Consider the following 23,245-nt stretch of genomic DNA (forward strand, 5'->3'; position numbering starts at 1 on the left):
TTTTTATTATGCTAGATATAATTCTTTTGGTCACATTCTCTCTTTGGGCAGCTGTATCAGTTGTACAACTGTGTACCTGTTATTAATACTGGCTCTGAAGTACCTGTAGATGTAAATCAGTGTCCCCTCCAGGGATTTCTGTCATTATATTAAATGAACTGGATCACGTTCCTCCTCCTTTATCCCTACTTTCTCTTTGTACTTTCTTCTCATTCCTTCCTCCCTAGGCCAGGTGCCAAAAATGCTGGAGAGGCAGTATCTCAGCTATCAGCTTAAATTGTCAAACTGGCATCCACCTCTTTCATTTCAGGGAGCACTGTGATTGAAATTCCTTTTATTTTAGGCAGTGGTAGTATTTTAAACTCACAACTATCTAAAGAATTGGCGATAACACTGCACTGCTTCACTGTGAAGGGGTGGTTACAGACCAAGTGAGGAAATGTTTGCATAAATACTATGTAGGCAGATTCCCACCTAGAAAAAGCCGCTGTTTCTGCCAAAATATTCAGAATCTCTCTGGCATCCACCACAAGACAATTGTCAGACTTCATTGGTCTGATCAGGAAAGGCTTTTGCTTTCATTTGGTGCCAGCATATTTCCCTGACAGTGATGTGAGGGTGACCAGATGTGTTTGTTGACCATGGAGACGCCTACGCAGGGAATCTCTTTCCTTCTTCTTCGGCAGAGGTGAGTGGAAGTCTGCAGTTGCTCCCAAGGAGGATGTATTGACAACGTGCTTGGTTTTTATGACCTTTCCAGGCTGCATGGGCTGGCATGAATGCTTAATCATTGCAGGGGACAGAATGGATGAGTCTGGGCTTTGCTCTCGAGCCAGAGCTGTGAGATGAGAACCCCATGTCCCAGCTGGGGAGGCTCAGCTTGAACTATGCTTTGTGCCACATTTCTCTCTTTTTATCAACAAGGCTAAAAATTAGGGATTTCAGGGACACAGGAGGCCCAAATTCCTGTTAACATTTTGTTAACTAGGTGACAAGTAAACTTTGACTCTTCATTTACTAAACCAGAGAAACTTTATTAACTTGCTGCACACTCCTGTTTTGTCAGGCATTAAGGGATAATAGCAGGGGAGAGGAGATAATACAGATTCTAACATTTCTATTGGACCTGGCTGTGCTTGTTCATGGCTAACTTCCAGATGTGAATGTTCAAACTGCGAGTCTGCAGTGGGGGAATGTGCTTGGTTTTGTTCTAAAGATGGAGTATTATAAAGAAAGTAGGACTCCAGTGACACATGCTTCAGTCCTTAGAATGTTTTCCTTTTTCAATTGTTGTCAACTAAACAAGAATATTCAGAAGCCTAGGGATGAGGCTAAAAGGGGAATGCTGACTGGACACAAAGATGGGACTGGTTTGCCTCAGATAACCTAAGTGATTTGCAGCCTGAGTTATTGGCAAGGAGAGCAATGAGGCACAGTGTTACCTGGGAGGGCTAAGTGGAGTGGTTTCTGAGGGCTGACTGTGGTGTTGCTGATCTTAACAAAGAAAATTTTCTTATACCATACTAAATGTGTTGAAGTTTACCGGACAACAAAAAGTGAAATGTCATCTCTTTTGATTTGTTAATGGGGAATTGCTGCACAGCATGTCTGATAAGCAGTATATCAAGTGTCACAAAGCACTCTGAATAAGAAAGTAGAATTATCCTTTGGCAGATGGAGTTATTGGGCAATTGAGCAATTCTCATGTACATTCCTTTGTACAGAGTCAACATTGATTGGTTTGTTTGGTTTCAGTGTGAAAAGATTTTCTCAACGTTCACATTTTTTGCAGAAGTGATACTTTCTCAGTCAACTCATTAGCTGCTGTGTTCTCTGCCTGAAAATATCTATTTAAACTCTTTGTTGCACCCTCCCAGCAACCTGTTCTGATGCATGGCTCCCCCCCAGGTGATACCAGAGATATGTTTGCCTTTTGCAGATCCTGGAATGAAATACAGAGTTCTTTTTCTATTTCATCACAAATTCAGCTGCCAAGGCCAGCATCTTCATTACCCCACTTTTGCATGCATGACTGCTAAATCCATTATTTATAGGCAAATTTCTGATGATGAGTATTTGTATGTCATTGGTGGAAATTTGCCTATGTGCTCCCTCAGAAACAGATTGGCATTATATAACTTCACCTAACCAGCTGTAATACTATCAGAGCATGTGTGCAGTGCAGCTCAAAAATAAATGAAAACATTTTAATGGAACATTTATTTTCAGGTAGCAGCACATGTTATGGTTGTGAATCTGAAAGTATTAACAGCAGACTTACGAGGTGATATGTTTTTATCACTTATGTTTGGGATCCAGTCTTAATTGTCTGTTAATGTCAGAAGACAAGCCACTAATGATGTGCCAGTAAAATAATACAAAGAAGTAATAACTGATTCCTTTAGGTGGTGATATATTAAAAAAAACTAGAACAGCTTCTTCCAAAACAGAAAATTATGTATGTAATGTGTATACCTAGCCTTAGAAAATGTGCTTACAGGTCCTATTGCCTTATCTGCAAAGGATTTCCTACCTGGGGGAGCAGTGACCCTGTCACTGAGGGCTGCTCATGAGTAAAGGGCTGAGTGATATCCAGTTGCCTCTTGTCTATCTAAAACCCAAAAAAAAACCAAACCAAAAAACCCAAAAAAAACAAAGCAAAACAAACAAACAAAAAAAACCAAACAAAACCCCACCAAAAACAAAAAAAACCAAACCCCCCCCCCCCAAAAATACAACCAAGTTTTTGCATAGAAGAAGGCTCTTAAAAACCCCAACTAAACAAAAAAAAAAAAAAAACCCACACACATATGAACAATATTATGAATTCTTTTAACCCTGTTGAACCCAAAAGGTCAAAAAAAACCCCCAAAAAACACCAAAAAAGTTTCTGATGTCTCTGAAAAAGACTTTTGCAGACACTGACAGATTTTTCATTTCACTTGTCTACCTGGATGAAACAGTCACTCAAAAATGGGATCAATGACTTTAATCAATACCTCACCCAATATTGTGAGAGGTCATCTATCATTGTCTCCCAGCACTAGGGTAATTTGCAAACAGACATTCTTTGTGCTGGAGTCATGCCCAGAGGGCTTTAGCAGGAAGGGAATACCTCTCTGTTGGTCAAGAACAAAATAAAAAAGTCCACACTTACTGCTGGAACAGGAACAAGCTGTGACAGGAGTAAAATACAGGCACCAAAGGCTTGAGAGGGAAAGGGTGAGTGAACATAATGGCAGAGTAAGGCAGAGCCTTTGAGCTGCTGTTCCCTGGAGCTGAGAAATGGCTGTAAGGGGGCCAGCTCATTAGAAGACCAAAGCTGTTTCCAGCATCTAGAGCAATTAGTAGATTTTTCAGAAGAATGCCTGAATGTTTCTGCAGATCTCTTCATAACATGACTGTGGAAGCCACAAGCTCCTGTCTGCTGCTGAAAACATGGCTTTTGCATAGCTGTTGACATGGATGCTAAAGCCACCCTAAAGACTGTTTTGGTATGGCTGTTTGCAGTGTTTGTCAGTTCATGCTCCTCCTCTGTGCCCAATACCAGACCCTGTTGTGTCCTAAATGTGGGAATTACTGATGCCATCAAAGGTTAGCAGCTAAAGAAATAATTTCATTTGTAAGAACCCCAAGCTGAAAAGCTGTTATCCCAGAAGAGCTTACCAGATTGCATTTTTGAGGATGCAGGGAAATGTTATTGCCTAGTTTTTATGTCACTGTGTAATGAGAATGGGTATCTTACTGTTTTATATAGTGTTCAGTAATGAAATATAGCCATGCCCCTCTCGAAGTATTACTCTGGCTTGATACAAATTTCAGGAAAATGGCATACATTTATTATAGTCCATATATACAGGAAATTCTGATCTTTGATCAGGTTATTTGATTGACTCGTGTGCCAAGGGAAAACAAAATATTTTAAAATGGAGATAAAAAATTAAATTAAATTGAGATTCACAGAATGGGATGGATCTCAAGGCTGGGAAATCAGAACTTAAAATTAACCATTACATCCTGAATATTATATTAATAATTACAATTGCTTTAAGTATAGCATATCTGGCATAGTGTTATTGATGTTTTGCTTTAGGAATACATTTAACTTCTTAATTGTCTCCTGACCAAGATTTTCAGTGAAGTCAACATGAAAACATCATCAGAAAGGAATCCAAAATAGCACAATCTCTTTCATCAAGTGCCATTAAATGTTTATTTTCTATGCTGTGTGCAAGTACATCTGCACACAGTATAGATCTGACTGTCACCAGGATGCAGACACACCACATGATAGATAATAAAATTGCTTGAGTTACCTTGTCTCCAAATTCCTCATTAAACATATCTTCTTTTACGGAGAAATCTTCTGTAAAACTGCAGAAATCTTCTGTGATGCATCTTGTGAGTTGGTGTCATGATCCAAGTTCAGAATATATGGCAATGAATTATTGACCCTTCTGGATCATCCTGAATATTGAAATATAGCTCATAGGGCTTACATTGCTCAAATTTCTTCAACTAGCGTGAGATACTGCCAAAGTAACACTAACTCCTCTGCACAGATTGCAAGAATTTTATCTTTCTTTACATTCATTGAGGGTAAATAAAGCTGTGATACATTGCAAATAAGGAATTATTGTGGCAAATCCATCAGCTGAATCCTTGCTCACAAGCATAACCATTTTCCAACAATTATATAAGCTGAGCTGGACTTATTCTGTTGAAAAGTTCTGTTGAAAAGTATCTGAAGAAAGCAGATAATAGAAATATACTTTACACATACGCTTTTAGGTCAGTGTAAATGTGAATATGTGACTGCAAACAGACTATGAATATTTATTTCTTGGATTCTTAAATACGTTACATTCAGAAGTAAGTTATGCCTATAAGTGAGTTATTGCTGTGCTAGCACATTCTATAAGAATCTTTTGTTAAATTGTTTAAATTAGTCTATCAATTAAGTGCTGTTAAAACCTCTAAGCCTAAACTGTTGGTCAAGTCCTGGGCTAAGTTTGGCAAGAGAGTCTACTCTGAACCTTATGATACAACAGGAGAGTCTCCCTCATTCCTTTTCATCCTTACCCTTTCCCATCCTTACCCTTTTTCTATCCCCAGCCTCCACATAAATAATTTTAGGTTGATTTTATGTTTAGATTGATTGTTTAGTCTGACCATTTTAGTCTGATTTCTCTCTATATGCTTTAACCATGTATAAGTAATAGAGTGAACTTTGCCAATGAACTTTGTCATACTTTCCCTTTTATATTACACCTGCTTTTGCTGACACCTTTGCCAGGGATTCTTTGAGTAACTTAAAATACTCATTCACAACAGTCTTAAAATCCCACATGGTTTTTCAAAATAGAAGCTCTTTACAATGCAGCTATTAAAGCCTTTTCAAGGTTAATGAATAGAAGACTGAATCTACATCCCAGTGCTGGTCCAAGATGCCAACTCAAGTTAACATTGTTAATCTCCTGTCAGTATGCATCTACTAAAACATGAGGGTCAGTTTTAAAAGTAAGAATCCAGTTATCTCCAAAACTGAGTAAATAACCCTGAATTGATGTTTGAATAATTCAGCAACTTTAAAAAGAAACTTATTAAATACTTCCATATATAGAAAATTCTTATCTACTATGAATTTAAATTGCTTAAGAAAATTTGCAACAAATATCATAAAACTCTTAAGAGAATCCTTCGCCATTGCACCAACATGTTGTTCAAGAGGATTTTGTTTGAGGAAGTTAGAGGTAAGAACTTTTTATTTAATAATGAAAAATTTATTGCAATGTTAACTACAAAGAGCCCACTCCTACTCCATAACCATTAAAATGCAGGAAGTCACCTATTCAATAATGCAGAATTGTTGTGTATTAAAAATTTAAATCTATAAATATTAATAGAACACAGGTCACTCTCTTAACGAACAGAGGTAGCTGTACTCACAGCTATTGTTGTAAGCCTTAAGGGGTGTACATTAGTTATGACATAGAGAAAAACAGACATGTTAAAAAGCAGTTGTCCAAAAAAGGAAGTTTTGTTCCTTTTTTCAGATGAAAGACAAGGACAGTAAATCCTATACTAATCCCAGTGTCTGTGCTTGTCCTTTGAGAAGGCAAAGTTCCTATTTCAATCTAACAAGTCAACGTGTTGGAGTCAGCTTTACAGGGGCATGGCATAAAGGTGTGTATAACTAACAGCAGCCAAAGTCACCTTCTGCAGCCTTGCTCCTTTACACCACTTTGGCTGCATCAAGAGGTCAGAGACATGATATTGCTTTTCAAGGGACCGAAAGGACCCCGACAGTGTGTGCCAAATGTATCCAACATCAACAGAGAAGTGACTGCCATGAAGAAAACTCCCAGGTTATCACAGTCTGGATATTTATAACCCCCAGGAAAGGGGAAGCTGAGTGGGTTGTGAGAGAGCTTTCAGTATTGCCTATCAGCATAAAGCAAACTCGAAGTACTGCAAAGCTACCTCTAGCTTGTCAGCAGTGAATCCTGTTAGATGTAGTCAGCTCTTGCAGGAGATATTTGTGGCCCTTCCCAGCCTAAACCAAAGTGACATCCTTCAAGCACTCTCCAGCTTAGCCAGGGTAGCTAGTTAGCAACACAGGTTGAGTGGTGGCCTGCATGAAAAGCATGGATGTGACCAGACAGCAGAGCAGAGCTTGGACAGCATGCACAGCACAGCTCTGTCCAGGCTGTGTCTGGAGAAATGTGTTTGCTTCTTTACTTGCAGCTCTTGGTCACTCTAGGAAACCACTGGAAAATGGCCATGTTGTTACACGGCCTTATCTGCGTGTGCCACACTGTGACACTGTGTAACATCGCAAATGCAGGAAGACACAAATGTCTGCTGCCTGCAGCTGAAGGGTGAGGTGTGGGTGGCTGAGTGTCCTCTCCAGCTCCTGGGGACAGGTCTGCTGTTTGAGAAACAGAAAGAGAAACAGGAGTAGACAGACCACTGGTCTGTCCAAGGAGGGCATCTTTCATGTTTGTATTTCCATCCCTTGCCTGATTCAAGATATCTCTCCCCAGCTTTATAAGAATACAAATGCAAAAATGGAAGCATTTTTCTTTTTCTTCCAGGCTGTCAGTTCTTCCTCCTGTCCCCCTTAGGTAGAGCAGTAAGAAACTGCAGGCTAGAGCATAGGAATAATTCTCCAACACACTACAGGGAAAGCTGATCATCTCACATGCATTGTCGTTTGACACCACATCAGGAAAGCATATCTGTCTTCACCATTTCTCACAATGGCAGGGTTGAACACTTCACACTGCTCTGCAGGGTGCTCCTTCAGCCCTGCTCTCTCTGAGGGAGCCCCTGAGGCCACAGGACCCATAGCCTCTCTGCTTCAAAGCATGATTTAATATTAGGCTTAATTCAATTTTAGACTAATGACAGTCATAAATAGTATCACAAGACCAGTGGAATGAGGAAAATACAAACTTGGTGGTGACAACACTTCAGTTAATGAAATGTTTTGAATTAGAAATAGTGGCTTGAAATAGAATGTTTGTTAGGCAATCTGGGCCTGTTTAGAAATACTGTATTTAGTTGAGTCTGAAAGTGAAAAGCAATTTCCTAGCTGTGTGTTTGTCCTAAACTTCTTCATCTGCATTTCTAAGGGCTCTTGATATGCTACTTTGTTGAATGCTCCCTGCTTTTAATGATGTGACAGCCTCTGCAAAAGATTGATGGTTGCTATTAATATATAGGAGAACATACAGGTCCCATCTGTATATCTGAGTGTTTCAGAATAGAAATTGAATAGATTTGGCCACACAGAAATAGAATAGGCACTGCTGCAGCTAGTGCCAGATCTCAATTCTCCTGAAATTTTGTTCCTCTTAGGATAACTACTATTTCTATCTCATTGTGACATTTATCCCATTTCTGATTCCAGTTTTTTGAACTCTGTAACACCAATGCTAAACATGGCACATGAGTGTTTCTAACTTGGACCTTGGCAGGAGAAAGAATTCAGGATGTAGCAGTAGTTAATAATTTTGAAGTACAAGGTTAAGTAGTCTGAGGTTAGAGAGGAAGAGATCAGGAAAGCACTTCTTATTGATTTGATATGAACAAGCCAACTGTATTCATTTGTAACCAGCATCTGTGCAATAGAAGATATAAAAACAACACAAAAACCTGTTCTTTTGTATGTTTTACCCTGGATTGCTCGCTCCCAGGACTTCTCAGTTTGTTCCACTTCACTATTCATTTTCACACTCAGGTTCATACCATCTCGTGTAATTGTGCTTGATTAACACCACTGCCATTCTTTATTTCATCATCTCTTTAATTTACTAGGCTTTTTGTTCTTTCATCAAGTAATTGGATCCTGTCTTTTCTTCTTGATTTACAGTATTATCTTCTAGAAACACTGAACCTGGCTATTCCTTATGCCTAGTTTCTTGGTCTCATTTTCTTTATTTTTTATTTCCTTCTTCTCCTCTTCATGACACGTGGTTTTTGGATATTAATGTTTGTCATATGTTAGACAATTATAATTAATAAATCCACCTTTATCATTCTGTGTGCACTCACACAAAGAGTGTGGGCATGGAAGCAAGGAGGATGTGGCTTTCCATTTATGGATGGTGCTTTATGGACAGAAATTCCCCTATTTCTGGAAAGCAGACAGATATGTTTAGTGTTGGCTCCCTAGAGAGACTAAGAGTATTATCTGCAGAACTAAATTCCCTACTAGAAAAACCAGTGGGATTGCTCCAGGAAAAAAATGCAACCTAGTGTCTGTGTGGTATTTCAAAAGTTCACATTTCTGCATTCTCAGCATTTGTCCTTTCAGAAGAATACAGGGCATCTAACAAATAGCAGTCTATCAGTCTGTTGGGGCTAGTTAATGGCTAGTGGTGAAAGTACAAAACTTGTGATGAATCTAAGGAGTTGTATTATTTTGTCTCTTATGGGAGCTTTTGCTTAATTGAACTATATTGTCCTTTAACTAAAGGCAGTTATCTTAGTGGATGCCCAAAACCCCACCTAACACAAAGGAAAACATTGAGTAAAGAGATAGGCTCAGTCTCCAAATCTATGTAGACTTGTTAGTGATGGCCACTCATTGTCTTGACAGTTTTGTGTGGCTTTTGCTTCTGAGCCAGCATGGCATCTCCTCAGTATCTGCCCTGTCTTTGCAGGGTAATGGGTCATAGCTAAACTGTGCCTTGGGTTTGACAAGCTCAAAGTTATGTATTTTGCTAGAAATCTTCATTTAAAAAAAATCTGGATTTACAGTGATAAAAAGAAGCAAAACCAAAACATTCTTATACAGGGTTATAAATACCAGGACATTTTATTTGGAAGACAAGAAAAGATGTGCTTACCTATGTGTCCTAGATGCAGAGGCATAAATGCTGAAACTTTTGCATTTAAGCACGTATCACAGCAACAAAGTGAAAATTCTGTGTGAGGAATATCAGTAGGTTTACTGTATAATAGTTTTTATTTAAAATATATCTGCAGTCCTCCATAGCACTCACAGTGATTTACAGGATTCCATTTATGTGCTTTTTACAATTTACAATATTGGTTGTAAGCACTGAAAGTTGACTGGAAACTATTAACACCTATTTATCAAAGTATTTTTTGCAGAAGTCAGATGGTAGCTAATGCTAATGCTTTTGGAAGAAATTTGTATCTATATACATAGCCATTCCTCAAGCAATACTCAGAGTTGATTCACAAAACAAGAGAGAGAAGTGATTTCTTCTCTTTGTCATTTACCATGAACAAAAAAGTCAATTGCATAATATGCAGCTACCAGGGCTTATTTGACCAGCACTTGTGATAATAAATGAGAGGGGGAACAAAAAACTCAGGTTGCCATCCATCTGAAAAGGCATTTTTAAAATGGTTAAATATAAAGCCATTTAAACAATTTTGGCATTAGAAAAAAAGTCCCAGGGAGACCAAAAAAAAAAAAAAAAAAAAAAAAAAAAAAAAAAAAAAAAAATCCCCCCCATGATAAAACCAGATTGATCCTTCCCTTCAATATCTGGAAGTAACATTCCAGCCATAGATCTACACTGTCAGAGAGGGGTAAAACTTTTAAAAAAAACCCTCATACAGATTCTCATGTACATTTATTTTTAATGCTTTTGACAAAGTGGTATTAGATTTCAGTAAGCCACACAATACAGTTTTGTCATGTCATATATACAATAATATTTGAGTTTTTCTAAATAATACCATCAATTTACAATTAGAGAAATTTCTACAATTAGATGGTGAATTGACTTAGCCTATGAATGTACACTCTTGCAACAATGCTGATGATCTTATTAGATAGATATTAGATCAGCAAATAGGATCCATGTCCATGGAACAATGCTTTGTGTATGTAGGTGTATGTGCCATGCATGCGCATCTTATATAATTTAGTTTCTTCAAACTGTAAATTAGTTGCTGTTCTCAGAGGCACTATATCAGACTGCCTGATTAAGGATCCAAGAGGTTTTCCTTTACAGAAATGATCTGTACTCCTGCTTTCTTGGGGGGAAATCCAAACAGGTACACAATGGTACAAGCAACTACATTTTGTGCTGGCTTCTAGAACAGGCAGGGTCATACCTTTACTAAGTAGGCACTGCATGTTCTAGAGTATAGCTGGATTATAGTCTGCTATGTGGGACCAACATCAAATTGTGCGTCCTGGGTTTACTGAAAACATACATGTAAGAAAGTTCAACCTGATGTGATACTGTCCTCATTGTCCAGCTCTTCTCTCAGCTGTGCTACCTATATCACAGTATAACAACTGTTAGTGTGGTCTGACAGAATCTGTGCCATTACTGTAAATGCTTTGTTTTTCTGTTGAATTGCAAAATTGTGTATTGAGACATTTAATGGATAATTGCATATTAGATTTTATGCCTGTCTATCATATAATTTTTTATCTCAGCTCAGCTACCAATACATTTAAAAGTTTCTGCATTTTAACCACAGATTAAAATGTCACTGAACAATTCTACCACAGTCTCAATTAGATGAACGTATTCCTGTTAGTCAAATAACTCTCTTATTGTGTAAATAACAATTGGCATACATTAATTCAAATTTTTAGGGAGGTATTACCATGAATAAAACCCCTTGGGAACACATCTCACTGCTGTTGTGTTCACAATTCTTTAATTTCAATGACTTCTTATCTCAAAATTCAGGACAAAAGAGCTTGACTGAAGACATTTTAAGCTTCTAGAAAATCTAAGCAATTTCAAAATGCTTAGAACTGGCCTTGCTAGTCACCTCTAATATTGTCACAGATTCATAGAAAATCAGAGCAGGAAAGTCCTTCACAGGATCATTTAGTCATTTAAAGAGAAGCAGGAAGTGTCACTGAGCTCAGTGACAGCAAATCACACATTAGGAAATGTAGTTCTTGGTGCTGAAAAATTACTCATTATAAATAAGTTTTTAGAGAGGTTGCATTTTTTGTTCCACAGAAAGGGATATTTCTCATTTTTCATTTTTTACACTTCCTGTACTAAACAGTGGATACAGTGTTTTTTCCAGATGCCAGGTGCTTCCAGTCAAAACTACTTTTTCCTTCTAGCCAGATGTAATCTTTCAGGGTACCCCAGGGTCACAGCAGAGCTCTGCTTCTCAGAGCATTCTGTTAACCTACCCCAAGCATAATCCAGTCTGTAAACATCCAATTTTTCTCATGTTTATGCCTGAGTGAGGAGCCCATCTACTTAACAGATGTGCTAATGAGGGAAAAAAAATGAAACAATATTGACCAGTTGTCATGGTTTGACACTGGCCAATGCCAGGCACCCACAAAAACCATTCACTCACCCTCCCCTGTTACAGCTGGGCAGAAAATTGAATGACGGGTTCACGAAGTGAGATAAGGACTGGGCGAAAACACTCCAAGGGGAAAACAGGCTCATCTTAGAGGTACAAAGTGAGTTTATTACTAACAGAGTCAGAGGAGAAGAATGAGAATTAAAATAAGCCCTTAAAACACCTTTTTTTCCCCCTCAACCCCTCCCTCCTTACTGCGATAGCGCAGGGAGACGGGGCATGGGGGTTTGGTCAGTTCATCACTGAGATTTTCTTCTGCTGCTCTGGGAGAGGGGTCCCACGGGAGACCGTTCTCTGGGAACTCCTCCAGCATGGGTCCAAACTCACAAGCAGCAATCCTCCAAAACGGGCTGCAGGTGGATCCCTGTGGATCCCCATGGGCTGCAGGGGCACCATGGTCTGTACCATGGCCTACAGAGGAATCTTGGCTCTGGTGCCTGGAGCACCTCCTCCCCTCCTTCTCCACTGACCTTGGTGTCTCCATGCTGTTTCCCTCACATGTTCTCACTTCCTTCTCTTCTCTGACTGGAATTAAAACTGCGCCACTACTTTTGTTTTGATTTCTTCTTAACTATGTCATCACAGAGGCGTTAGCAGCCTCTGTCATTGGCCCAGCATGGCCAGCAGCATGTCCATCTTCAGAGCCATCAGGGATTGGCTCCACTGGACATGGTGGGAGCTCCTAGCAACTTCTCACAGAAGCCACATCTGTGCCCCCTGCCCCCCTCACCACCAAAAATCAGGTTGTGCAAAACCAACACACCAATGAAAAAAATAATGGCAGCTTTGAGTGCTTAGTGATTCCTCTTGGGCTTTTTTTGGTGTAATTTCTTCAGAGAACAAAAATTTCGCTCTGTACTGAATAATCTACCTTGCAGTTTAAACTTACCGTAAAGCAAATTTGCTTTCAAGTGTATACTGTCACTCACTAAGGTTCCTCTTGCCATTCCACTAACATGTTTAACTGCCTCTGAAGTAACCTTGCAAACTCTCTTGAAGATTTTTGTTAAGCCTGTATTCTGCTTATTGCATTGTTATTCCTTGCTCTAGGGTGCACCTGGTGCTTGTTGCTTTGAACTTCTTTGGCTTTGTAAAATTCTACCTATCCTTTCAGGCTGGGATAGAATTAAACATTGAGACCATTCTATAGTGTGCTAGGACACCTTGTTCAGGCTTGCAGAAGTCTGTGAAAATCAATAATAATACATAATTTAGAAACTTCTGGTTGCTAATCCTAAATCAAGGTGGCAAAGGGTTCCTTAATGGAACAGAAACCAGAAACTCCTCTGTGGAAAAAGCTCAACTCGGAGTACAAAAGACATGATGTATGGCAGTGCTGCTCTCTTATGAATTTTTTTGCCCACAGCATAAGTGGCAGTTCCCCTGCTTGTTTTGGATTTATTGCTAGCTGTGCTGGTAGCTGCTAATTGTACACTGGCTTCATGTTGTCGGGGTTTGATGGACATTGTACACCAAAGCCTCTTACACCTCATTTTCCAATCTGACTGAACTCTCACAGCCAAGCCCAGATGGAATGGATTTTGTGTCCTCTGCATTAAATTTTAGAGTTTATCTGTAGAAATGTTGGATGATGTGTGATTAACTGCAGGGCTTTCATTTTGCTGCAAAGTTCACCTTGTATGTACAACTCCCTGCATTGCCATGAGGGATGTTAACTACCATTTAGTTGCTATTTCTTCTAGCATCATTAGTTACATTTTCCGCTTACTCTTGTAATCAATCCCAGCTAATTCAGGAGTTTATCAGTACATGACATCTGCCTTAAGGAAATGTACAATAAACACTACTCTGTCTTTTTTTATTATTATTATCCAAATGCTAAGTATGCATTGTTTGGTGATACCTCAGAAAAGACATATACAAATTTTGGCTACAGTAATGGTCAGAGGGCTGGAGCACCTCTCCTATGCCTGGAGGAGGGAGGGCTCTAGGGAGACCCCACTGCAGGGGAACCACAAAAAAGCTGGAAAGGGACTTTTCACAAGGGCATGGAATGATAGAATGAGGAGGAATGGCTTTAAACTGAAAAGGGGCAAATTTACTTAGCTATTAGAAAGAAATTTTACTGTGAGGGTGGTGAGGCAGTGGCACAGGCTGCCCAGAAAAATTGTGGGTGCCCCCTCCCTGGATCTGTTCAAGGTAAGGTTGGATGGGGTTTTGAGCAACATGGTCTAGTGGAAGGCATCCCCTGCATGTGGCAGGGAGTTTGGTAACAAGATGATTTTTAAGGCTCCTTCCATCCCAAACCATTTTATGATTCTATGATTCTAATTTACTGTTTCAGAGTTGTATAGCACTGAGGACAAAAATGTATATTTGGCTTGTGATAAATCTTTTGGCATAGTCATCCAGAGCTCATAGATTTTTGATTCATACTACATTTGTTGACATTGTTCCCAGCTTCTAAATAATTTATTTAGTTCCCAAATAAAGCCTCATTTGAAGTATATAGTTGAATGAAAATATAACTATGTGCAGTTAGACCCTGTTAACTGATCACATTCCTTCAGGAAAGGATAACTAGCATTTTATTACTGAAATTTTTCAGGACATACCTGAGTAAGCATTTAGCAGTAGAAAAATGCCACTTTCATTAGTGCATGGAGTGAAAGGATTTGGGAGGCTTGGGTTATTTATAGAGAGGGGCAAGCCAGGTGCTGCTGCATATAATGGTTGCCTGGTAACACATCTAGGATTACAAGATAGCAGGGTCATTGATGTAGGCTTATTTCATCAGTAAAAGAGAAAAGAAAGGAAAAAACCTCAAACCCACACCAGCAAACTGTTCCTCGGCAAGTAGTGTTTTTCAGTGCTTTGTGAGCAATTCAGTAATGCCAGGCTTTCAGAAATATACGCTCTAGAAATGAAAGACCAGAATAGAGGCTTGTTAGTCATTGCTTTTGTTGTATCAATAAGAAACCCAGTTTTGCCTTTGGGCTTGGATTAGGTTTATTTTCATTTGCCTTGCATGTCAGCTTACAAATACTCAAGAAGATGTACATGATTCTCTGTATGCTGTTCTACTTTAATAAATATTTGTTGATATTTTGATTGTAATATCTTTGGAGCTGATCCTAAGAGGATAACTGCAAGCAAAAATGATTTAATAAGATCACTCATGTATTCAGCTATTACCTCTCATCATTAAGAGTGGCAGATTAGATTCTACATAGCTGTAGACAGATGAGCCTTTGTACACATGTGTATTTAAAGCTATATTTAGGTATTCAGTCACTGGAAAAATACCCTAGCTTGCATAGCCATTGAGCACTTACAATGAACATTGTTTGTCATGGGCATTTTTGATCCTCATAATGCCTTGGTTTGGGCAGCATTCAACAATTTTGGCATCAAAATATGCTTGAAATTGTTGGTTAGCAAATATAGATGTCACTGCCATATTTATTTTTTCCACTCTTTTTTTTTTTTTTCTCTGAATATGTCCTACCTTTCTGCCAAAAACACTTCTCCAGCCCAGCTGGGAACAGCTACAGAAGTTACTTTGCAAGTGGCTTCTTAGAGGCACAAACTCTTCCTTTGAAGTCTTGCAGCTATCCCAAAAATCTTTTATTCCAGTCAGGGCTGCAACCTCATCCTACATCATAATTTGTTTGTTGTTTCTTTAAAGCTCTGGTGTAAACAGAAATCAATAATGACTGATGATGAAACCCACTGGCTCTTGAGTTTCTTGTGCAGTAATATTAATATTCCTGGGTTTTGGATGTATGGATTCAGCCTGTGACCTCACAGCTGTGACCTGTGCTAAAGCACAACACATGAATCATAAAAGGACCTTGTCATAGATTTGGCGGGGGGAGGGAGGATTCTCTTTTGCTGCTTTCTGGATTCTTTTCATAAGGAATCGAGGGACAGTCAAACTGGGCAGTATTATCCTCTAGAGCAACTTACTTAAATAGCCAGAAGGCTCTTCCTAAAAGAAGGATATTTTGTGCCAGGCACAAGCCCTACAATTCTTCTCATTTCAGGAGGGTGTGGGAGAGTGTGTGAAGAGTCATATTTTTGTTTCCTGATCTATTCTCTTGTTCCATAAATGCTTGTGTATTCATAGAATCATTTTGGTTGGTAAAGACCTCCAAGATCACCAAACAGCACAATCTGAACTAAATCATAGCATCAAGTGCTATGTCCAATTACTTCCTGAACACCTTCAGGAATGGTGACTCCACCACTATCCCTGGGCAGCCCATTCCAGTGCTTGGCCACCATTTCAGGAAGGAAATTCTTCCTAATGTTCAACCTGAATCTTCCCTGGCACAGCTTGAGGCCATTTCCTCTTGCCCTATCACTTTGCCTAGAGAAGAGACCAATCCCTACCTGGCTACAACCACTGTTCAGGTAGCTAGAGAGAGTGATAAGGTCTCTCCTGAGCCTCCTTTCTTCCAGGCTAAACAACCTCAGTTCCCTCAGCAGCTCCTCAAAGGATTTCTGTTCCAGACCTTTTATCAGCTTCATTGCCCTTCTGTGCACACACTCCAGTGTGTCAATGTCTTTATGGAAGTGAGAGGCCCAAGTACAATCAATGCCCTTGTTCTACCGGTCATCCTATTTTTTATATAATCCAGGATGCCACTGGCCTTCTTGGCCACCTGGGCACACACTGGCCCACGTTCAGTCTCTGCCAACCAGCACTCCCAGGTCCTTTTCTGTCGCAGGCGAGACAGCCACAGTACAGTGTAACACTATGAAATTTCAGAAGGCTTCAAGCACCTACCACACAGAGCAACACCATACCACACCAGAAGGCTTCAAGCATCTGCACTTTATTGCTCTTCAGTGCACCCTTTTATACCTTCTGTGTTCATGCATTGCACCTTTGTGCCCTCTGTGCCCTTTCATGATTGGTCAGTGCACCTCAGCGCTGCGTGTCTCATTACCTTCAACACTGCTCACCTGTCCTGCACAGCTGTAGCCCATTAGAGATGAGGCTCCATCTCAGCCCCACAAACTCTGGGCCTACACTTTTCCACCAGGCAGCTTTCCAGGCACTGCCCTGAGCCTGTAGTGCTGCTGGGGATTGTTGTGACCCAAATGCAGGAACTGAAGGGCTTTATCTTATACTACATCTCGTACTATTGGCGTCAGGCCCGTTGATCCAGCCTGTCCAGATCCCTCTGCAGAGCCTTCCTGCCCTCCAACAGATCAATACTCCTACCCAACTTGGTGTCGTCTGAAAACTGACTGAGTGTGCACTTGATCCCATCATCCAGATGATTGATAATGACATTAAACAGGAATGGCCCCAATATTGAGCCTTTGGGGACCCCAATAGTGGCCAACCACCAACTGGATGAAACTCCTTTCATCACCACTCTCTGGGCCCAGCCATCCAGGTAGGTTTTAACCCATCAAAGAGTGCACCTGACCAAGGTGTGGGTTGCCAGCTGCTCTGGGAGAATACTGTGGACCCCAGTGTCAAAAGCTTTACTGAAGTCCAGGTAAACAACATCCAGAGTCTTTCCCTCATCCACTAGGCAGGTCAGATAATGATAAAAGGATAGATGATAAAAGGATATCAGGTAGGTCAAATAGCACCTTCCTTTCCAGGGTTCCTTGAGTCCACTGGAAGATTTTTATATCAGTACTTTGCCGTGTATGCTAGGAGCAATTTCAGCATCATATATGGAATCTCTAAATACAGATTCTTGTGGAAAGGAAAAGGAATACAATAAGAGAATTACTGATTTTGATTTGAGCTATTTTCTAACATGCCTGAAAAGTAGAACTGACTCTTACCCTTTCTTCACAAGACAAAACTTCATCCCTTCACACCTCTCATGTTTGTGCCATGTTTTGATCAATATGAAATATCAGGTTTTGATTGACAATATTTTACCAGTATGAAAATAGGTAAATATGAAAAATCTACCTTTGCTATAAAAATGAAGCAATTAAACCGTTGCTTCATCCCAGTATTGTCATTCCATCAGTCCAGGTTTTCTCTATTGGCAGCTTTGTAGTTTGTAGTTTTGGTTTCTGCTAACAAAAGTCTTTACTTTTTAAATTTGCTTTGTTGCTTTTGTTCTAACAAGCATTCTTTAAGGTCTTGTTGAAATACATTTTCATAATTAAAATTAATAGGAAAATCTCTTCCGTGCCTTCTTTCTCCACAGAAAATAAAAATAAAAAGAAAGTTTTTCTCTTGAGTATTCCAATTCTTTTAATTACTGTCTCAAATTTGATTTAGGGCTTTTTTTTGTTGTTGTTGTTTTCATTGCTCAAAGTAATTTTGCTTGCCAGCAATTAGAGATAGGTGTTGTGCAATAAACACTGGGAGAAACCTCAGCAAAATTGTTTCCATGGTGTTTAGTCAGATCTGCATAACTGTTGCTTAGTGAGGAAAATAAGACAAGAGTACTCAAAAGCAGAAAAACAGGGGTCACTTGAAGTTCTGGGTTTCAAACTGGCCACACCTTCCATCCAGCCTGCTGGGGTGGTGTGCCACAGTATGGATGGGATATTTTACCAAAGTGAATTTGTTCAAAATTCTCAGTCTGAATGACAGATTATTATATTATTCTGTTTCCTTTTTACTTTGTTATTTATGAAGAATAAAATATGCTGAAAGCATGATTTATGAAGAAGTAGATCTGAAGAACTCCCTCCTTCAAAGCACACCTTTCTTCTCTCAGCTCACTGTGGCATGCAGGAGGATTTCATGCCTGATAAAGCATCCCTGAGCCTCTTTGGTACTGATCCAAAGCTGCAGAGTCACCCAGAAGCTGGAAGCTGGGTACTGCATGTCCTGGAGCTGCAGCTCAGGGAGTCACAGTTGAAACTAGTGAAATGTGTTGCAATTCCTTATAGCTAGAAATACTATTTCTTGTTTCTCCTACTCAAAGGAAGAAGGTAAGAGGTAAGTCTCTCTGCAGAGTAATCTGTATGTGGGGAAGGTTACCTTGTAAAACTATAAAAATTAAAATTTTGGGGTTTTTTGGATGAACCTGCAACCTGGGCATCAAGCTGTACTTATGTAGGGTAGCCCTGTATTTAGGAGTTCCCACAAAACAAAAAAACCCAAAAAAACAAACAAACAAACGAAAAAAAAAGGCAAAAAAACCCCAAACACTCCCCCCCCCAAAAATAAACACAAAAACAAAAAACAAAGAAACAACCTCACAAAGAGGAAAAAAAAGCAAAATATGACAGATCAGGAGCTTTCCCCATATTTGTGAGGGGCCATATGATGCCTGATCACTGATTCCATCTGGGAGCTTTTGAAGTCCGTGGCTCACCCCTGTCCCCATGTCCCTTGCAGCTCTTGCTCACAGAGAGACAAATGCCTGCACCACACCTGTGGGGCAGTTGAGTCAAAGGACAGGGGATGGATAGCTCAATTCTGTTCTGTCCCACGCTCCAGTGGGAATAAAACAGTCTGTTTTTGTGGTTTGCAGCAAAGGGCTGCTTATGGGCACACTTGCCTGTTTATTCACTGTGGCTAAGCAGAGCACCTCCAGCAGCACTGCCCAAAGTGTTACACAGTCCTGGACCTCCCCAGGCTCTTCCCCATGTAGCTGTGGTTTTATCTATTTACACTTCACATTATCAGTCTCTGTTAACTCCATCTTCTGTATATACAGTCTTTCATTTCACTGTCAAGCTAGTAAAATCCATCTTTTATGTGTTAAGCCAACTTTTGTCCACAAGCACTCCATTAAATCCATCAAATCTATTTTGGTCTTATTTCTGCCATCAGTTCTGCCACATTTTGTGCCAGCTCAGACCAGTAACTAAATTATTAATGCTTGGAGCCCTACTCAGATAATATGGGCACTTTCTGAGCAGCATAGGACAAAGGTTAACAGCAGAATGAGCAGTGGAAAATGAAGCACAGAAGGGATGTAGTATAAAGATGTTTTGTAGCCAGTCCTAGCATTAATGTACTTACTATATTTTCCATGTCATTTATACCATCTTCCTCGCAGTTAATTCTGTAATTTAAATCTGAGGATTCAGGCTGGGGAGGAAAACTGCTCTTCTGGAAAAGGGGAGGCTATTTTAAATATTTGAGAATTGAAGTAGAAAGAGGGAACATGCAGAGAGGGAAGTCTTGAAAATTTGGTCTGGGGAAAGGAATGTTTTTAATTTTTGTTTTCTTGCACTATAAAATGAGTGCAAAATTAACAAGATTAAGCAGTATTAGTTTAGAATTATCCTAAAGTTCTACTCAAATGCAGCTGAGTTTGTTTTCAGGAGAAGCTTCATTTTCCATTGAAGAATTATATGATGCCAGAAAATAGGAACTGAAGCTTGGTTTTGCTCCTCCTAAATTACAGAGTTAAGTGTCAAGATACCATACTAGAGCAAGAAAAGCACCTTTCAGCAAGTGGTATGCCTTTCTAGTTCATGGCATCCAGAGTAAGGATCCTAACCCCTCATGCCTTCCCCAAGATCTCTTGTATATGATTTATTCCCCCGATGTGAGGAGTGTGACCATCTGTGCAGCAAGAATTCACCTTGTCCTGACCTTTATGCTAACTGGGGAAAGAACAAACAAGAATGAGTCGAGTGAAATAAACATTGAGGGGTTTCTTTTAATGGGCAAGTGTGAGAGTAATATGAAGTGGCTTGGAAGACATAAGCAGCTTTTAGGGAGAGAGGTTAAAAAGGAAATCAGGCCTGTGAGTTTCTTGGGGAGTTTGTCACCTAGTCACTCTGTATGGAATGCTGGCAGAAACACGACCCAGGGGCAGGAAATAGTGTGTATGCCAGTATTGGAAAGCTCATGGGGGATGCAAGATCTAGCTCAAATATAAAAGATCAGCTCTGTGTAAAAAAGTGGAGTGCAACCTTTCATGATTATCTGTCAGTTCCCTGCCATCACTGGTCTGCATGGTCCAAGTTTGGTTCCTTCACCCTCTTCACCTTGAGGGAATCTCCCAAATCTCCTAATAGGGACTTGTTGTATTTCATACTTAATGCTTCTCTGCATGGTGCTTACTACTTTAGGGACAATGATTAAGTGTACACCAGAAGGCAAAATGCACCTTCTTTATCAAAAAATTCTGGTTTCCTTACGAGACTGTATTTAATATTTATAGATTGTCACACTGTTTTATTTGTTTACAAAACATATATCTCCTCCACAATCTGTGTGAGAAGCATGAAAAAGAGAAGCACAGTTATTTGTAAGATTAAATTCCTTTTATCTTCCTCATCACCAGTCTTCACTTGGATAAGATAATGTAGGTTAGGAAGTCTCTATAAAGCATAGAGTTCCAGTTCTCAACTTAGTGGAGAATTCTCAGTCTCTTTCTAATCTTTCTTATTACACCCATCTGTACCCTTCGAATAGCTATATTTGAGATAGGTTAACCTAGGGACAGTATTCCTAGCACAGCAGACATAGCTCGATTTATAATGGGCTTGCAATCTGTTTTTTCTTCATACCAGCCTTTTGTAGCCTACTATTTACTTTCTGATTCTCATCTCTGTTATGCAGTGATCCTTAGAGAGCTATGATTAGCAATTTATGACTGCATCCAGAGTTATTGTTGCATTGAATTTCTTATTGCCACCTCACTACACTGCCTATTTCCCCATATTAGTGCTAGTTTGGCCTGGGTTTTCTTGACCTATATAATTTTGCTATCTTGCTGTTTATCACCCTACCCAGAACTACTACACATAGAGAACCATACAAACCTTATGAATATATTAGTTGTATCTCAGCAGTCACCTTTTTTAGACAGTTTTCAGTCCATATCAACAAATTGCCTCTCACCTTGATCCTTCTGAATTTCATGATGAATGTGAGGAATATTATGAAAGGCAATTTCAAAGTCTTAATAAATAATGTCAGTAATTTTCATTCTCTTATAAATATTTTCCTGGCTTTTTGAAAGACTGTTAAATACATAAGAGGACATGATCTCCCTTCTAGCATATCTGCCCTTACTGAGCCATGTGGTCATGAAGCTTCAAAGGACATATGTTATCTCCATAACCAATTCACAAAGTACAAATTCATAGATCATAGAAAGACTTCAGTTGGAAGGAACCTTAAAAATCATGTAGTTCCAACCCCCCGCCATGGGCAGAGATGTCATCCACTAGATCAGGTGGAATTATTTTAATAGAAGTATTTATGAGGCACTAACATTGTATTTGAATAAGAATAAATGCTTTTGAAAATTTAATGCTTTTGATTTATTTCTCATTAGAAAGCAGCATAAAATATAGGCATTCTGGAAACTTACTGCATTCAGAAGATAAGTTTCCCCTCTGCGAGTCATTTGTGCAGTCATTAAAAGGGATGCCACATGGTGTTGTGATGATCTTTTAGAGCAAGACAGCCATAAGGGAGAACTCAGTACTACTAATTCTTTCAGTTACAGCAACCTTGTAAGAAAAACACTTTTAACATTTAGCAAAGATTTTCTTTGGGACCCCTCAGTTGTTACATGGGCCTTTTATTTTTCTTCACTTACTGAAAAAGATGTTAAATCATAATGGCAAGTATAAATGCCTGACTTTCTCTGCTTTAGTGTTGATTTAGAAAAAGTTTCATTAATGACTATAAACCATCAGTTTGAACAGTCTTAAAGACTGGCAGAATGGATTGTCAGACTAAACAAAAGTCAAATTGCCAAGTAGGAAATTAAAACATTAGATCACACTTTGCCTAAAGTTTGCCTCTATAAAATTAGGCCATTTTTATAATGGGAAAAAAATGCCCATATTCTTTGTTTTAACTGGTCAAAATGTGTCACCCCAGTACGCTAATCTGTACAGACCCCTGCTGTGTTCTTGTCCAATTAAAAACTTTCCACATTTTGAATTGCCAGAACATCTTAATACAAAGAGCTCTACTCCATCTCATTCTAAGCAATGAATAATTTTTCTGCACATCGTTTCCTTTTCTTTCAAATGGGACAAGCTTTCCTAAGCTTTGGAAAAGTCCTAGAGGACCCAGAGCGAAGCACAGTCTTTGAGAGGATGATTCAACCCATCTTGAGATAAGCATGAAGACAGATAATGTGCATTGCCTTTGGGAATCACTTCTCTCCTCACTGGCTGTGGAAAGTAAAAACATCTACATTGTGCAGTGCTGCACAAATACCTGAGCTTGGTCTTAAATCCAGAAGCATAATGGCCATTCATTCCACCCATATGGGACAGTCATTCTGAAAATGCAGCAATGTGTCTGACCACAGGATCTCAGTTTGCACCTCTGTTTGACATTGCTATTCAGAACAGCCCACAAAATTTTCTGTGGCAGCACACTGCAAAGGCTCAAGCACATGTCAGGTGCAGATGGCAAATCCAGGCTCAGAAGCAGCTAGGAATGTGACTGTATTTTGTCTTTGACACCACCCACAGAAACATGAGGGTGTCACATAAAGGCTGAGATGATAAGGTAATGCTA

General features: G+C 39.5%; 1 protein-coding gene and 1 long non-coding RNA gene across 13 annotated transcripts in view; one reads left to right on the forward strand and one right to left on the reverse strand.

Moving 5' to 3' along the window:
- Nucleotides 1-286: 286 nt before the first annotated feature.
- MEI4 (meiotic double-stranded break formation protein 4) overlaps nucleotides 287-23,245 on the forward strand; it is a 129,295-nt gene continuing 106,336 nt past the window's right edge. For 7 of the 9 annotated variants that reach the window (XM_064412485.1, XM_064412489.1, XM_064412484.1 and 4 more), the window contains exon 1: nucleotides 512-688. Coding sequence is in view for 2 of the 9 variants with exons in the window: in XM_064412492.1 (XP_064268562.1) it covers nucleotides 627-688 (62 nt within the window). In the remaining 7 variants the exon portion in view is untranslated. Of the gene's footprint in view, nucleotides 689-23,245 lie in introns of all 9 variants that reach the window. The other 2 variants (XM_064412492.1, XM_064412481.1) reach the window with 2 other exon arrangements.
- On the reverse strand, nucleotides 9,332-15,581 carry LOC135297995 (uncharacterized). 4 transcript variants are annotated; one of them, XR_010359952.1, is made up of 5 exons: nucleotides 15,308-15,581; nucleotides 14,633-14,716; nucleotides 14,415-14,548; nucleotides 11,653-11,738; nucleotides 10,730-10,766 (listed from the first exon to the last, which is right to left on the reverse strand). It is a non-coding gene; the product is annotated as an uncharacterized LOC135297995 (long non-coding RNA). The 4 variants fall into 4 exon arrangements; XR_010359949.1 differs by having other exon boundaries at nucleotides 14,415-14,716; XR_010359951.1 differs by lacking the exons at nucleotides 10,730-10,766; nucleotides 11,653-11,738 and adding an exon at nucleotides 9,332-9,434 and having other exon boundaries at nucleotides 14,415-14,716.

The sequence above is a fragment of the Passer domesticus genome, chromosome 3, assembly GCF_036417665.1.
Source record: "Passer domesticus isolate bPasDom1 chromosome 3, bPasDom1.hap1, whole genome shotgun sequence".
NCBI classification, from domain to species: domain Eukaryota; kingdom Metazoa; phylum Chordata; class Aves; order Passeriformes; family Passeridae; genus Passer; species Passer domesticus.